The sequence below is a fragment of the Bacillus rossius genome, chromosome 16 (assembly GCF_032445375.1).
Source record: "Bacillus rossius redtenbacheri isolate Brsri chromosome 16, Brsri_v3, whole genome shotgun sequence".
Lineage (NCBI taxonomy): Eukaryota > Metazoa > Arthropoda > Insecta > Phasmatodea > Bacillidae > Bacillus > Bacillus rossius.
The window spans coordinates 19,306,746-19,323,240 of record NC_086343.1 but is presented as its reverse complement, the minus strand read 5'-3'; the positions used below and the strand labels follow the sequence as shown (position 1 = coordinate 19,323,240).

The 16,495-nt window shown below is 36.8% G+C and overlaps 3 protein-coding genes across 6 annotated transcripts in view; 2 read left to right on the top strand and 1 right to left on the bottom strand.

Annotated features, from left to right (window-relative positions):
• The window catches only part of LOC134540161 (protein-tyrosine sulfotransferase-like), a 32,730-nt gene extending 30,058 nt beyond the window's left edge, over positions 1-2,672 (top strand). For all 3 annotated transcript variants that reach the window (XM_063382706.1, XM_063382707.1, XM_063382708.1), the window contains exons 6-7: positions 156-409; positions 2,098-2,672. In XM_063382706.1, coding sequence (XP_063238776.1) covers positions 156-409; positions 2,098-2,416 — 573 coding nt within the window. In that variant the 3' untranslated portion in view covers positions 2,417-2,672. The remainder of the gene's footprint in view (positions 1-155; positions 410-2,097) is intronic.
• Positions 2,673-2,724: 52 nt separating this feature from the next.
• LOC134540163 (protein-tyrosine sulfotransferase-like) lies at positions 2,725-15,946 on the top strand. 2 transcript variants are annotated; one of them, XM_063382710.1, is made up of 8 exons: positions 2,725-3,384; positions 3,550-3,744; positions 5,042-5,172; positions 5,855-5,960; positions 7,371-7,565; positions 9,280-9,533; positions 11,421-11,725; positions 13,339-15,946. In XM_063382710.1, exons 2-7 carry the CDS (start codon positions 3,619-3,621, stop codon positions 11,665-11,667), a joined length of 1,059 nt encoding a protein of 352 aa, XP_063238780.1. In that variant the 5' UTR covers positions 2,725-3,384; positions 3,550-3,618; the 3' UTR covers positions 11,668-11,725; positions 13,339-15,946. The 2 variants fall into 2 exon arrangements, with proteins under 2 accessions (XP_063238780.1, XP_063238779.1); XM_063382709.1 differs by having other exon boundaries at positions 2,725-3,744.
• Positions 13,203-16,495, bottom strand: part of LOC134540160 (probable ATP-dependent RNA helicase DHX34) — a 45,180-nt gene continuing 41,887 nt past the window's right edge. Inside the window, exon 19 of the mRNA XM_063382705.1 lies at positions 13,203-13,399. Coding sequence (XP_063238775.1) covers positions 13,263-13,399 — 137 coding nt within the window. The 3' untranslated portion in view covers positions 13,203-13,262. The remainder of the gene's footprint in view (positions 13,400-16,495) is intronic.

Sequence of the window (16,495 nt, the reverse complement as noted above, 5' to 3'; positions counted from 1 at the left end):
AAAAATCAACATGGCATGTGGGACTGAGCCTTAATGAAAATTCAAGCCAAGGCTGGAATGAAGTTTTTGGAGAATTACGTAATGTTTCATTTTTTTTTTTGTGTGGGATTCCACGTTGGGAATCGCGGCTGAAGGCTTCCCGGTGCTTGCGGCAGGTGACCATCACGGGCTTCGACCTGACGAGCTACCGCCAGTGCCTGACCAAGTGGAACGCGGCCATCCAGGTGATGCACGCCCAGTGCCGCGAGGTGGGCGCGAGCCGCTGCCTCATGGTGCCGTACGAGCAGCTGGTGCTGCACCCGCGCGGCTGGATGGAGCGGATCCTCGGCTTCCTCGACGTGCCGTGGAACGAGTCCGTGCTGCACCACGAGGAGCTCATCAACAAGCCGGGCGGGGTGTCGCTGTCCAAGTACGTCGGAAGACCTGAGATGCACATAAAAGTTCTGCCATTCCCGATTACACCCGAACAATTTACCTCCGGCCAACTTCGGGATTTGTTTTATTTTTGCGCGGGAAAAATGAATTTAAATATCAAATGTGGTCGGTTAGGTTAGCTACATTAAAACACTTTAAAACACTACGGACGGTTAGTTAGGTTAGTATAGCTACATTAAAATAAACAGAGAAATATAATATATGTAAATAAACCCGAGGTTGGCCGAAGGTGAATTTTTCGGGTGTAATCGGGAATGGCAGAACTTTATGTGCATCTTAGGCTTCCCAAGTACGTCTCTCTGAGAACACCGTGATATGGAGAACAGACGATTCAATTACCGTCAAATAACTTGTCATTTTTTTTAATTCGCTTTGAAAACTTGCGGTGTCATGGTCTCTATGGACGCTATTCTTTTTTTGGATTCAAAGACAGGAATTAAAGTAATGCATTTGATTTGGATAGCTGTATTAAATAAATCAAAATGCCCTCAACCATTTTTGCTCATACAAGAAATTAAAAAATTCCATTAGCCTACCTGCCTACCTAACAAATTTTGTAAAAAGTCGCACAGAGTAACATGCATATGTACATACATACAAACAAAATGTGATCTCTCTTTAATTCGGCACATTTAATACTACAGCTTTGCCGGATTATCAAACATCAGTATTGTTTCATTGAGATTACCAAACAAAAATTAATTGTATGTACACGATTAAATTGTATTTAAAAAAAGTTATATTAAGCTGCTCTATAGAAAGAAAAAAAATACAATTGAGCATTACTGTGTAAAAAGTCTCTGATATCACATTGCATCTATAAATTATTAGAGCACATTAAATTGCCTGAAAACTCTTGAAATTACATACTGTAACAGTTTACAGTTTCTTTAATACCAAGTGTAGGCCGATTTGATTTTCAAACCACTGGGTGAGGTCATTAAGGATTAGTGGTCAGATCACTCATACTCATCCACACCAAGACAGTTAAGAGTTCTGTTTCTGGCAGTGACGAACCTGGATTTTTTTTAGCAAGTAAGGAATGTTGCGTACTTTATTACAGTGGATCGTTTACCCCACCCATGTATTCTGTCAATGCTCCTTTCTCATAGCATCACCTGTGGCATTCTGCGATGACCTCGATGCTGATGATACATAAAGCATCATTCATTCATTCAAAAATTCACTCATTAATTCACTTCTTCATTCACCCATTCATTCTGTCATTCAGCCGCCTGTTCATTCATTCTCTCATCCATTCACTCACTCAGTGACATGAGCTCCGCTTCAAAAGAGGGAATGAAGTTTTGTGGTTTACCATCTAGCTTATTAATGATAATAAGTAGGGACCGGAAAAAATTCGCGGGTTCGACGACCTGCAGGACGAACTAACTCCATAGTCCTACGTACACTCGGGTCAAATGCGACCCACTCATCGGCCGCTGTCTTGTGAGACGTCCCAAGGTAGCAGCCTGTGATTTCGACACAGCTTTGGTCGGGTGTTTCTCATTGGTCCGAAGTCATCCAGGTGAGTCGTGAGCCGATAACGGAGACTGCATTGCGGTGTAACAATTTGTATTTTTTGCCTGTCGCGAAACGAACTCGCGGATTTTTCCGGGTCGTTGGTGACGAGTTAAAGAGTGAAGTGAACTGTGGTCCCAGGGTGGAGCGCTCGTCGGACCAGGTGATCAGGCCCGTCAACCTGGAGGCGCTGAGCAAGTGGGTCGGCCACGTCCCGGAGGACGTGGTGCAGGACATGGCGGAGATCGCGCCCATGCTCTCCGTGCTGGGCTACGACCCGTACGCCAACCCGCCCAAGTACGGTTCCCCCGACGCGGCGGTGGCCGACAACACCAACCGCGTGCGCTCCCACGGCAAGCTGTGGGAGGAGAGGGCCAAGGACCTGCTCAGCCCCAACCGGGTGTTCCACGACGTCAACCTGGAGGAGTCGGCCTCCGAGGGCCCCCCGCCGGCCGCGTGAGGGGGGCGCCCCTCCCCCTCTCCCCTCTCCTCCCGCCACCGACCTCTCGGGGCGACGGCTCGAAAAAAAACTGTGCGTGTGCCGCGCGTGTTTGTGTTTTACGTGTTGAACAATGAAATTTCATAATATATATATTTTGTTGTATGAAGAAAACCCCAAGTACTTACATGTACGAGAGAAAAAAAAAAACACTTCTAAAAATGTGTTTGCACAGAATTTAAAAAAAAAAAAAAAAAAAAAATTGTTTTCAAAGCCACTTGTGGATTCAGAATTTTTTTTTACATTTTCCCTTTCTTTCTTCCCCATGTTTTTGGTCATTATTCCTATTGTTTTTTTTCCCATTATATTTATAAAAAAATTACATGTTGGTGTATACATGTAATTCATATTTGAAATAGGCGAGAGAAAAGCGTTAGATTCAAAAGATTATTGGATGAAAAAAAAAAGTACTTTTAATCATTGAATTAATGTCACGTATAAAAAAAAATATAAGGAAAAATATGTGCCTGCTTCCTCTGGATGTGCAAGTATAGTTGGGAGTTTGTCAAAAGAAAAGCAGAAAACAGTTGACACTGTCTCTTCGTACACAAGTTTTTACTCAGAGCTGCCTGTATGTGTGTACACACCGCTACACAAACATTAGCTTGTGTTTCTTTAGATTAATGAAGCACTAACATCTCGCAGTGTTTTTCAGGATGAGCTGAGTGCATGGCATTACACATGTCGCCCCACTCACTGGCAGCAATCAAATCAAAATGTCTGACCCCTGCAGTAATCAGTGCCTGATACGTTCATTGATAAGAATTTCGCTAAACATTTTATCTGCCGGTGATAATTCGTAAGTACAATCTGGAGGTTTACTTCAGAGGTTATGATAAAGTTCAGTTTGAGGAGAAACAGATGAGGCCAGCTTCATTAAACAGAAACGTGAATTTTTTCGAAAGCTTGTAAAAAAAAAAAATGTTTTGGTAAGATGTAATCCTTGATGTTTTTTTGTGTTTCATTTAATCGTCACCAAAAATGCCACGGTTTTATTTTCATATAAATAAATAATTGTAGCATTTGCTCATGTCTAAAAAAAAGGTGTATGTCTACGAAGTGACATACTAGCACTACAGAACCATTCCCAACAGCTGGACTTCTGGGTAGGCGGGCGTATCAAGGGTTGAAGGTCCGCCCTGCTCGCCCGACATGAGACGGACATGAGTTACGCGGAGTGCCGACTGTTTCTGTGCGTGGGCGTGGGGCTGTGCCTTGTCTGGGCCGCCCTGCGACTTGTGCCCGCCCCGTGTCGCCCCGAAGACAGTCCGCGCACGGCGTACCAGCAGGTAGGTCACATCTGTCGATCAACGTATTTGCATTACACATTACAATCTTTTAATCCAGCATTTCTAGGGCTCGGGATATTTTATAATTAGAGACAAGATTTTACGGTTTTAATTTTATGAAGCTTTTTTGTAATAAATACTTACTCCACCAGAATAGTAGTGGTAAAATTAATATGCTAATTATTAACGATAAAATAATTTGTGGTTTAAAAAGTGATTCAATAAAACAAATTAAATTACTTTCTTCTGATCCATGTACTTTTCAGTATGTCCAGAAATTACATTCCTTCAACTTAAACATTAAAAGAATTTTTTTTTTTTTTTTAATGTTTGGAATTAAGTTTCGGTGATATAATTTGCATTTCGTTGCTATATTGTGTATTAAACTTGCATTTCGATGTTATTCAGTGGTTTCACATACTTTTCAGAGTTGTTTAGGTTTTATCACAATTCACAATATAATCTTGTCACCTTCTATAATCCTGCACCAATAGAGTCACTCACTTCTGTCTTTTTTTTATTTTATTACAGGGTTTCCAGTTTTTTAGTGGGTAAAATTTCACATTTCTCATTTTCAGGTGTTTCCTTAATAAATTTTTGAAGATTACCAACTCACATCTCTATTTTTTTTTCTACAGTGCAGTTTTTTACAGTTTGTTTTAAATACCATTGCACTGTGAATTAATTTTTCTTTGGTATTTCTGTTAAAACTACATGACAAATCAATAATCCAGCAAAACCGCTAATGGTGGTCCCAAACGTGATGTCTATTAAGAAAGCTTTTACTGTACAAGGTTTGGTTAACGAAAAAGTGTGGTAATGTTTCTGACAAAGAATAAGACTTGGAATTAAGAACGAATGAATCATTTCATAAATTAGGGTTTAAATTTCTCATTGATATAGAGGCTATAAGAGTTGGATTGCATGAAGTGAATGTATTGATAGTTGAAACACACATTTGCGTAAAACTTAATTTTGAATACACTATATTCAATAAATTTAATATATTAAATATTAAATTTTTTGATATGAGTTAAGTTTTGACTAAAAACAGATGTTAATTTTCATCATAGTAGTTGTACTTTGGTGCTTTATGGTGCATTAACTTACATTTGGGTGTTATATGGTGTATGCATTTCGTTTTTATTTCATTTTAATGCACATTATAGTATAATCTTGTTCCTAGGAATACGTAATTAAAAAAAAAAGTTGAGGCCGATGCAAAGCTCAGTTATCTCATACCAAGCTGTGGGCTTGCTATGCCGTGTCCTGCGGTTGTACATACCTGCTGTTTCAGGTCCCCACCTTAGTGAGGGAGGGGAGAGTGTATGCATACAGCCGAGACATGCCGCTGATATTCATCGGCGGGGCACCTCGCTCGGGAGCCACGCTGATGCGTGTCATGCTTGACGCTCACCCGGACGTCAGGTGAGCGAGTTTTTTCTCGTCGCTTAGAGTTGCAAATTACGAGTCATAAAGAGTATGCGAAAATTTGTATGTAAACGTTTACAAAAGTTTTGGAAAGTACACGAACCCGTGTGCTGCTGCCGCCATCTTTAACAGGCTGTAAAGACGTTTCAATTCAAAACCTTTTATTTTAAAACCATGCACCATCTAAAGATATTCGTTACATAGGTACACACTCAAGTATGCATCATGAGAAAATATGTAAACGTTTACACAAGCTTTGGAAAGTACACGAACCCATGTGCTGCTGCCGCCATCTGTGTAACCTTTTATTTTAAAACCCTGCACCATCTGGAGATATTCGTCACACTCAACTCCATTACATTCTCACTTCCGTTACCCTGAGATATTGATATTATTAATCTACAGGCTGTAAAAAGGTCTCACTTCAAAAATTTATATTCTTAACCCTTTTTTGGTCTTAGTAAATCTTATTAATTTCTGGTAAGTGTTACTAAAAAAAAAAAAACGGTTATATTTCCTATTGGTAATCAGTCAATGTAAAATTAATTTCTGCTTTAGAGTGTAAAATAAAAGTGTCAGAAATAATCACTAAGATTTTTGTAGATTTAAAATCAAAGTTTTTTAAATAAGTACTTACGTATACATCAGTGATTGATTACTGATTTCTTTTTTATTTCAGATGTGGGCCGGACTCTCATGTCATTCCACTTATTCTGGAGATGAAGTCCCGCTGGCTTCGATCTCGAGAGAGAGTGACGCTTGAAGAAGCAGGTCTCTCTAAAGAGGTAAAATATTTCCATAGATAATCATGAGCGCAGTAGTGTCTCCAGTTGGTTTGCCGTTTAGGAATACCTACATTTGCTCCATAAATCGGGAAAAATACAAAGAAGCTTATATTAACATTAATTTCACACCAGTGAGCTTATAATTAAACACACACTTTTATGGTAAACACGTCAAATTAGCTGATTGCATCAAGAATTTGATTTCATTAAAATTCATTTCACTAAAAATAACTTATGATAACTATTATTTTTAAGTAGATAGGTTACACCATAATTTAATTAAAAGCATAACTAGTATTTGATAATGTGAATTAAATATTATTTATTAGTAAGTTTTTGAACAAACTTTTTTTTGGCCTATGTATGACTTCATTAATTTAGTATTGGTTACAGAATTGTATATATGTATGTAAAACAAACCATACACAAAGCAGGGTCACTGATTTAAGCAAAAAAAAAAAAAAAAAAAAGCTGATTCATTTATGCGCTTATACTTGGGAGGCAGGTTTTGCCTAAATATAAAAATCTTTATACTGGAACCGAGACACATTTTGTATAAATTGATTAACAGAGAAAAAGGTGACAGTATGTGTTCTTATTTTTAGGTTTATTTTATTTTATTTTTTTTTAAAACAGGACAATTTGGCGTTAATGTTTTTATTTTATTTAATTTTTTATAAAGATTGTGTATTGAAAAAAAAAATACTAAGTGATATTTCTTAATATGATGTTTATTTCCACAAAAAAAAAATTAAAAAAATGGAAAAAATATGTGTGTGTGTTTGAAAACGAACCAACATCGGTAACAAAAAAAGTAGTAGAAATGTTCAACATGACATAATCACACAAGCAAGAGTGGATCTAGATTTTGATTTGTGGTAGGAGGAAGGGGGGTAGTGTCTTCTATAGTAGCTAATAACTATCATCAACTTTCCATTGGCTGTGGAGAAGTAGTTGTTGCCTCAATACAGTTTAAGAACGTAACTGCAAAATCAACTAAATCCCTTAAATAAACTGAAAACAGATGTTAGCATTTTATTTTAATAAAAAGAACACATAAATACCAGAGTCAGGTTTTTTGGAATGTTTAAGAAAGGGCTATTGATCAACCCTTGCCATTGGTAAAATTAAAATTTCAAATCCATTTGGTCCCTACATTTAGGTAAAAACCTTAAATGCTAAAATAATTATTTATCAGATTCTTTACACATATTTGTTTTTAAGTCAGGTTATTTTTTATAAATGCTGCTTAATTTGATGGTTTTGATTACACTTTGTCGCTGTAGGGTGCTTTTACGTGCATTTCAGTGTTATATGTGCTTTTGTCGGTGTTATTTTAGTTTTATCGCAATACGCTGCACCGTGTAGTCTTGTCCCTAGCCGTGGATAATGGAAGCTGTGTTGCGACAGGTGATCAACTCCGCGATCGCAGCGTTTGCGCTGGAGATCATCACGCGGCACGGCGACCCGGCGCCCCGGCTGTGCGACAAGGACCCTCTGACGCTCAAGTCCGCCAGCTACCTGGCCGAGCTCTTCCCTCGGGCCAGGTTCATCTTCATGGTGCGCGACGGGCGCGCCACCGTGCACTCCATCATGTCTCGGCAGGTGAGCGCGCGGCAGACAGGGCCGGCGCGTCCGTACAGGCGAACTAGGCAACCGCCTAGGGCGCTAAGTAGCTGGGGGTGGCGCAGATCGACACATAACAGCTGATACAATATGTTTTAACGATTATTGAAACTAGATGAAAATGGATTTTTGTAACACTTTGGAATGTTTATATTGATATAAGTAATTATTTAAAGTCCACGGTGACCTGTTTATGATTTGTAATAAGTAAAAAAGTAAAAAAAAAACAAGCCTGCTTACATTTGATTGTTGACAAAATCTTAGGCTTACGTGATGTATTTTGAGGCAAGGAAAAAATTTTTTTGGGGAGTCTGGGGAAGGGGGGGTGGGGGGAGGCACTTTAAGGTTTTTAGCCTAGGGCGCCAATTTACCTAGCACCGGCCCTGGCGACAGCGACGTTCTTTTGAGCTCGAGCGTCTTCCGAGAGAGCAAAGACAGCGAGCGCTCCGGAACTTCAGGGGTTATCACGGTCCTTGGAAAGCCCTCGATTTCCCAGTGTGTAGTTTCTACAAATATCGTCACAGGGAAAATATGGGAAACTCGTAGGGAAATACGATAGAGACAAGTGATGTCAGCGAACCTGGCGGCGTGCGTGCAGTGTACCTACGTTTTTGCACAACGTGTTTCAAAGTGCGTGAGAATAACTATTGTAGTGACATCTAGCGACGTGGAGTAGAAAATAAGATATAAAACAATGCAGTAAATTGTATTTTGCTTCGCCAATGCAAGTTGGCCGGAGTTTCCCCCGTATTGTCGCATTCCAATATTTGGTTCCGAACCATAAAATCTTGTTTCTAGTAATAGGACTTCAGAGTTGTAGGAGTTGAGTTTTGGAATTTATTCATTTCCTCCAATATTTTTCTTTGACTCCTTTCCTCCATTATCATATATATACAATACTGCCTTTCTAATTTCCTCAAGTACTTTTTAAGTTGCGATTATTTCTTGTTATGACCATTAAAGTGTACAAAATGTGTTCCAGGATAATTTTGCTACCATAAAGTTTCATTTGGCCTACCAACATGCTAGCAACATTTCCCAGATGATCACGAAAGGGACTATATACGAGTTAATGGCACCAGACGCAAGTCCGCCATTTGGACGAAATCTAAGAAAAAGAAAGCTCTGCACATGCACAAAAATTTGGGCAACAGATAGGACACCATAATATGTACCCTAAAAATAAGGGACTGGCCTTGACCTATTGTGCGCCAGAAATACGGTTAGGGTACAGGTGTAGCATATACAACACGTAATCCCTCTATTTGTTGTCTTGGAATACATACCGGCCCAAGTGCCTCCTTGACTGAAAGAGATGACTTCAAGTACCTACATCAGCTAGAGGTTGGTTCCAGAGTATCAATCTGCTACTTTGTAACTGATACACGCCTGTGTCAAGTACTGCAAACGAGTACACTATTCAAGTATCAAGTACTTTAGTATCAGTTTAGAATTCGCCTGGAAAAACACCATGGCCAATGTACGCTGGTGATGACGGCACGGAGGATGTGTAACCTGTAACGAGAATGCTGATACCTTGTTGCTTCCTGGGACCGCTACCGCTGTAGCTGATGCAGAAGTATCAGCTACTTGTTACCAGTAAATTTACTGTATCGGTAACTGGTTGGAACGGATACCGAAAACTGATGTAACAACCGACCTCTGACGATCAGCCGGACCCACGCCGTTGCAGGCGGCCGTCCCGGGCTTCAGCCTGGGCAGCTACCGCCGGTGCCTCGAGGACTGGAACAAGGCCGTCGGCCGGATGCATGCCCAGTGCCGCGAGGTGGGCGCGGGCCGCTGCCTGGTCGTCCCGTACGAGCAGCTTGTGCTGCGCCCGCGCGGCTGGATGGAGCGGATCCTCGGCTTCCTCGACGTGCCGTGGGACGAGTCCGTGCTGCACCACGAGGAGCATGTCAACAAGCCGGGTGGGGTTGTGGTTCCCAGGTGGGCACGAGCGCAGATGCCGTTCGGATGCTTTTAAAGAACACTGCGCAAGGGATCTGCAAGTTCTGTAAAAACCTAAAAACATAAAATAGTCATGGATAATGTGATATTCGATTCAACATTAATAATCTAATATATATTTTTAAATTATTCATTATCAATAAATACACAAAGTGGAACTCATTTACAAAAATTTAAACTTAAAAAAATAAAATAATGTAATGTGTATCAAGCAAAGATGATTTATTATTGAAAATGGTTTTTTTTCTGCAAAATTACACACATTATTTTTTATGAGTATTATTTACTCTATTATGATTTTAAATAATTAATAATTGTCTATTTTTATGCATTTAATCAACTGGATCAACAAAACAATTTTTTAGACTTAAAAAAAATTACTGGTTTTTGTAAAATGCATTTTTAAAAATATTTTCCTTAATTGTACACCCCTCTATTCTTGTTCCATAAGAATTTCTCTCTTTTTCTTTTTAAGGCATTTTTGATAACTTTTTCTGGAACTCTTGTGAAGAGTGAAAAAATAAGTTTAACTGTACGTTAAAATGCTAGTAGAAAAATATTCCATATTCATGAATAATTTTATATTCCATTAAATAAACAGGATTCACAGAAGGCTACTCCGTACCACATATCTGCAAGCCTGAGAGCCAAAAGAAAGAAACAATGCAGTTAATTGTCTCGCACTTCGCCAATGCTAATTGGCTAGAGTTTACCCGTATTGTCGTATTTCAATATTAGGTTCCAAGGCTTTGAGAAGTCCTTGTATTGCCTTTGGTCTTGAATTCTTTCTCCGCCTTCCCAAGCCTGAACCTGAACTCGAGAGTGGCACGTCCTTTTCTTGTGGCGCTCAGGCGTGCAAGATATGCGACACACGGTACACAAACTAAGTACTCATTATCCACCCGCACAGCAGAACTTAAAGTTCCTTCTCCTACTCCGAGTCGGTTATATCTTTTTCTTATGATTTATATTAATTATAAAAATTCCCCTGTAAGTTTATTCTAATATCTCTCTTACATTTGTTGTTGGATCACAAAATGTCTCACCAGATGTTTACTAAACGTGTAAAACGTAAGTTCAGGCATGTGACAATAATTACGAATATTCTTGCGTGACTTTCTACCACAATTAGATATTATCAAATAAATATATGTTGAATAAATTTGAGACATAATATAAAATTCAAGATCACTATTGAGATAAAATTACAGGAAAAGCTCACAAATAATAGGAATGACAAGAAATTGAAATAACCAACATGTCATGTGAGATTTGAGTCGTAAGATATGATATTTGGAGTATGATGGAGGAGGCAACGTGTGTGCGAAAGGTAAAGTACAGACAATCCAAGTTACCAAGATACTTAGAAAAATATCTTTTTTTCTTACAAAATTGCATGTTTTGGCAAACCATGGAACTTAGGTAATAAAGTTTATTGTCTCTTTTTTATTTTAACTACCACGTATTCCAATAAAATCAATTATCCAAAAACAAAGAGGAAACGTGTACTTTCAGTCTGGATGCACTTAAAAAAAAAGGCTTCCACAACTGAAATTTCAGAAAGCTCAAAATGTGTCTCTATATGTATATTAAAAAAAACCTAACATAAGGGAGTGGTAAATATATAAGTAAAGTCAACATTTTCACTATTATTTGCTTATGTTAAATATGCTTGTAATATTTCCTTTCCTTACGTATGCCCAAATAACAGATGTGGATTTTAGTTCTGTTGTTTTCACGGAGGTTCACAATAGTTTCTTTTCCTACAGTCAAATGCGAGCAAACACTTCATGTATAATCTGTAGTTAATCTCAAAAGATTATTGCATCTGAAAGACATTCACAGTTTACGTAACTATCGTTCCAGATCGGAGGAATCGATGGACCAGGTGATCAAGCCGGTCAGCTCGGATGCGCTGACCAAGTGGGTGGGGCACATCCCCCGGGATGTCGTCCGAGACATGGCGCAGATCGCACCCATGCTCTCCGTCCTGGGGTACGACCCCCACGACAACTTCCCGCGGTACGGGACTCCTGACGCGGCGGTCGCGGGGAACACCAGTAGCGTCCGAGGCCGAGACAAACCTACGAGGAGCGAGGACGACGCAGACTGAACGGTGGATGTGGCCTTACATTTGCTCCAGTACTGCCAACTGCAGAGAAATTGTAAAGGCATGTTTTCAAGCTGCACATGAAAGTAGTGATGGGTCGAATACCGATTTCCTAGAATCCGAAACAAAAAATTCGTATCTCAAACGGTACCACCAGGTATTGAAGGTTAAAAATATAATAATGATGAACAAGAAACGTAATATATTAATATTAACCATTGTGTTTAAACATTCACTGCAATAAAACTGAAATAACACCACAAAGCATGCCAGCACAACATATTACACCAAAATGAAAGATAATACCTACCTACACCATTATGCACGGAAATGTAACTAAAAACTGAAATTAATTAGCAGTTTTAAAAACTTACCAAAATTACAATGACTGTATCTTTTACTACAGTGTTTTATTTAGCTAGAATTTTGTACCAAAATATATGAACTAAATAAATTTGAAAATTTAAATTACGTTGTTTGATAAAATGCATCTCTTAGTAATAAAATTTTTATACATTAATGACATTGGCACATTCTTCAAACACACAAAAATTTGCAGATTCGTACTTATTTTTTGAGTGGTTATGTTCAAGCATGCTTAATATTTCTAATGATTTAATTGTATAATTGCAAAATACCAGTCAAAATGAGACTATTTTTGTAAATAAGTGTTAAAAAATAAAAACAATAACAATACATCTCCTGTTTTAAAAACGAAATTGACCTAAAAATAAACCCATAGAATCTTGTTGGTACTATACATACAGTAAGATTTATTTACATACTGTGTGCTGAATATCATTTAATAAGTGAACTTATTAAAAAATGTTAAGCTGGGTTCACAATGCCACAACGAACACGACACAACAAATCCGATTAGACATTGTACATCGTTCCAGCATTACAGTGTTAATATGAACACAATGAACTCTAATATGGCAGTTGGCAAATCTTCCCATGCCAAATGCGTCTATAAAATACAGTATAGAATGCATTAAAAACAGTGTAGGCCCTGAAGGAAGATTTAATTTCCAGTTAATAGTTGAAGTGTATAATAACATTACATTCAGTAATCTCTGGCACAAAGTGAGATTAAGTATATTTTAGATACAAGAAAGCAAGCTATCGATACGTTAATAAGCGACAGAAAAATTAATTCTGCTATTACTATACGAAGAATTAAAAAAATCTTGACTAATTGTAGAATAATAACGTTGACCATAAACACGATGATATGCTTTTACATAAAAAGTAAATATATGAATGTGTACCCACACGTAAAACTAAATTTAGTTTTTAAATATAAGGATTTACCAAGTAGGTAAATATTTTTGAAGTTTAGTTTTGTAAGGTTTCCATTTTGCTTTCTATCATGCAGCAAGACACGATGAAATTAGAAACAGAATCTACATTTTGCGGGCTGTCAGGGCGCACATTTTGTTATGTTGACGTCACTGCGACCTTGTACTTCGTTGGTTACTGAGCGTGATGTCTGTCGTGTCATTGTGACCTCGGCTTTAGGATGGAAATAAAAAAAGTAAAGTTTTCAAAAGTTTAATAAATTTTTTAAACTACAATACTAGTCTATTACATTTTTGTCATTGTTTGTGTTGCTTCTTATGTCTCAATATTTCTGTGGGTGTGAAGTAATACGTTTTGTTGCATTGTTCGCAGCTGAATCGTTCCGAGTTTGGTTTCCGAGGCATTGTGCTTTCATCTTCTTCTGCCTTTGATGCTAAAGGGAGAAAAAACAAACAGAAGAAAGAAGTAAATAAGTGTTAGACAAACATCTTTTCCTTAGTACATACAGTGGAACCTCATTATTACGTACTAGGGGTGTGTGTGAATATTTGTAAACATAAATACATAGTTATGAACAGCAATAAATAAACTATTCAGATATGGAGGTTGAATATCAAAAATTAAAAATGTGAATACTTAGGTACATGCACGTCTGTTTTGTTTCCTATGGTTGTTCCAAATGCTTCGTTTTTCACAAGCCTTTAATGTTGTAGTTCCTAATATATCAATGTATTCATATTCACACGTACCTATTTTTATAAAGTTTATCCCCAAAAATTTAAATAATTAACTACATATCTTCATTAAACAAACATGTCTCTATAGCTTGACAGTAGAAAGTAAATACAACACCAATTCCAAATGAACCACAATGTTAGCAAAAATGTCAACATCTTCCGTATTTTTTATGAACGTTTGCCTTCATTTGTAAAATTTTAAAATTATTCTCCATCATTTGTAAAATGTCAAATATTTCAAACATTTTATTCTATTATAACCTTTAATGTACTTGTTTTATCACAGTTAATCACAAAGTTTTGACTGTCACTGCTGTGTGAGGCTATAATGAAAATAATTTCCAGTGCTTTGAAATAAATATTTTTTTGTTTTACCCTTGAATCCATTTTGTATTTTGGTAACATAACAGAACAATAGGTAACATATTCTTAAATGTTTAATATTTCCATAAAAATTTGTACGTGATAAGCTACCACATAACTATGCTACCTGAACCAGTTTTTTTAAGCAGTTGATTGATCATAGAAAAAAAATCTTGTTTACAAAGTCTATAAAAACCCGCCATGGTACACTCGTGTAGGCAGCCATTTTTTTTTTGGATACTGGGTAAGCCTAACCTTAGTTGCATTAGTTAAAAGCGTAAAAATGGTGATTAACATTTTTAAATAAAGTTAATTCATGTGAATAACCATAAATGGATATTGGGCAAAGTAATGGAGAGTCATGTTTAAAACATGATGAACCAAATACATCTACAAAGAATAGTGGAATTTGGTACTTTTTCACCGGCAACAAGAAAAGCGGCAGAATATAAAACGTGCCACTAAGTTCTGAAAACTTCAACAGGTAACCTTTTTTAAATTATAATTTATGCATTTCTTGAACATGTTTTTTTGTAACTCAATATGTATCTGCAAGGTTGCTATGTACTTCAATTCACGCTAACACATGCTAAGTAAGTGTGGCCTTCTTATGTTTAGTTTCTGTGCTCTGTTTACTCATATTTATTTAAAAAATTTTAAAAATATTTTAGGTTCTACAAATACTCTAAGTAACCATTTATCTGCAAGATACAAAAAGGAATATACACTTTACACTTCTGAGCAGATCGTTGCTGGATCAGCCAAAAAAGAAGAAATTTTCTAAAGAAAGCAAAGGAACAATCAATCACATCACACTTGATGCTGAAATGGACCGTCAGTTCGAAAGCAGCAGAATGAGTTAAGTATAAATTGCAAAATTCATTGTTTTAGACTTACACCCGTACAGTGTCATTGAGGAAGATGGATTTAGTGAGGTGATTAAAGATGCTTATCCAAGATACACTCCTGTACAATATATTCGAGAAAAATGGTGCCAAGTTTATTACTGTCAACCAAGGCAGGATTTAAGACATAACTAGATGAAGACAGGGTAAAATATAAAAATGTTCAATCGTTTTCTCTGACCACTGATTTTAGGAGGTCCAGGGCAGAGTTTGTTTTTCAACAGACGGTAATGTATTCAATAGCAGGCGAGAAGTATTACATCACAACAATGTTAAACAATTAATTTTCCTTTATGAGAATTTGCAAAAAAATAAAATGAATTATGGAGACTCAAGTGAAATAAAATGTGTGAAATTGAACTTAGAATCAATAAAAAAACATATTTTTCTTGCTTACAAAATGTGTCCAGGAATTGTTTTCAAAAGAATGTTGATGACATGAAGTGGAAAGCAATTTTTCCCTTCTCTTTTATGCTTTTTAGATTATTTATAGACTTGACACATTAAATTTGTATTTTTTTTTAAATCATAACTACAACTTATTTGTCATGTAGTAAGACTAAACACAATTTTGTTACTACTGAGTTTGCAGAGAGGCATAAAATGTTATCAAAAACAATAGAAAAAAGGGTTTGCAATATTTTTATTCATTGTCAATTTATTTAGCTAATTATTATAATTTGATAGCATTCAAGAAATTCTTTAACTATGTTAAAGGAAAAAAAATATATAGAAACTGGGTATCTAGTTTCTTTCAAATTAAGTTTACAGCAAAATGAATAAAACCAACACAAAATATGACTACTATTCGGTTTGAAAATACATACGTATTTAAACATAACAGTCCACTATTAGCACACTCCTAATAAAGTATTTTCCACTTAAGATTTTTATTTTCAGATCCCTTCAGGATTTTTCATATACACATAGTGGCAGTTCAGTATAAAGTACATTCATTACTAAGAACAAAAAAAAAAGTATTTTCTTTTCTGGTACATTTTAATGAGATTCCTCTGTTTATAAAGAACAAACAACTATATATATATATATATATATATATATATATATATACAGGGGCGTAGCCAGGGGGGGGTTTTAGGGGTTCGAACCCCCCCCTTAGCACCAAATCTTTAATTAATTTCTTATTCATCACTCAAACAAATTTCATATTAAAATTAATAAAATTTTTACCATTACAATATTTAAATTTAAGTACCGAAAACTGCTAAAATAGCAATATTTTACACCTTAAAATCAAAATTTTCCCGGGGGAGGACCCCCGGACCCCCCGCTTTAATACGGGGGGGGGGGGGGGGGGGGGTCGCATGCTTCTTAACACCCCCCATACGCAAATCCTGGCTACGCCACTGTATATATATATATATATATAAAAGTAAAATCATAGCAGTGTTCAGACAAGGCATTTTTAAGGAATATGGATAATCTTCAACATTAACTTTATTACAGTTGATTGTTTCTACATTTATATTAAGTCTCTTGTTCCTGATGTGTTTAGTTAAAATC

What these genes read in the sequence shown, in the direction of transcription:
- LOC134540163 (XM_063382710.1), top strand. Translation starts at nt 3,619, where the DNA reads ATGAGTTACGCGGAGTGCCGACTGTTTCTGTGCGTGGGCGTGGGGCTG. An exon ending in CGCGCACGGCGTACCAGCAG is followed by an intron (nt 3,745 to 5,041) that starts GTAGGTCACATC and finishes CTGCTGTTTCAG; the next exon opens with GTCCCCACCTTAGTGAGGGA. An exon ending in AAGCAGGTCTCTCTAAAGAG is followed by an intron (nt 5,961 to 7,370) that starts GTAAAATATTTC and finishes GTGTTGCGACAG; the next exon opens with GTGATCAACTCCGCGATCGC.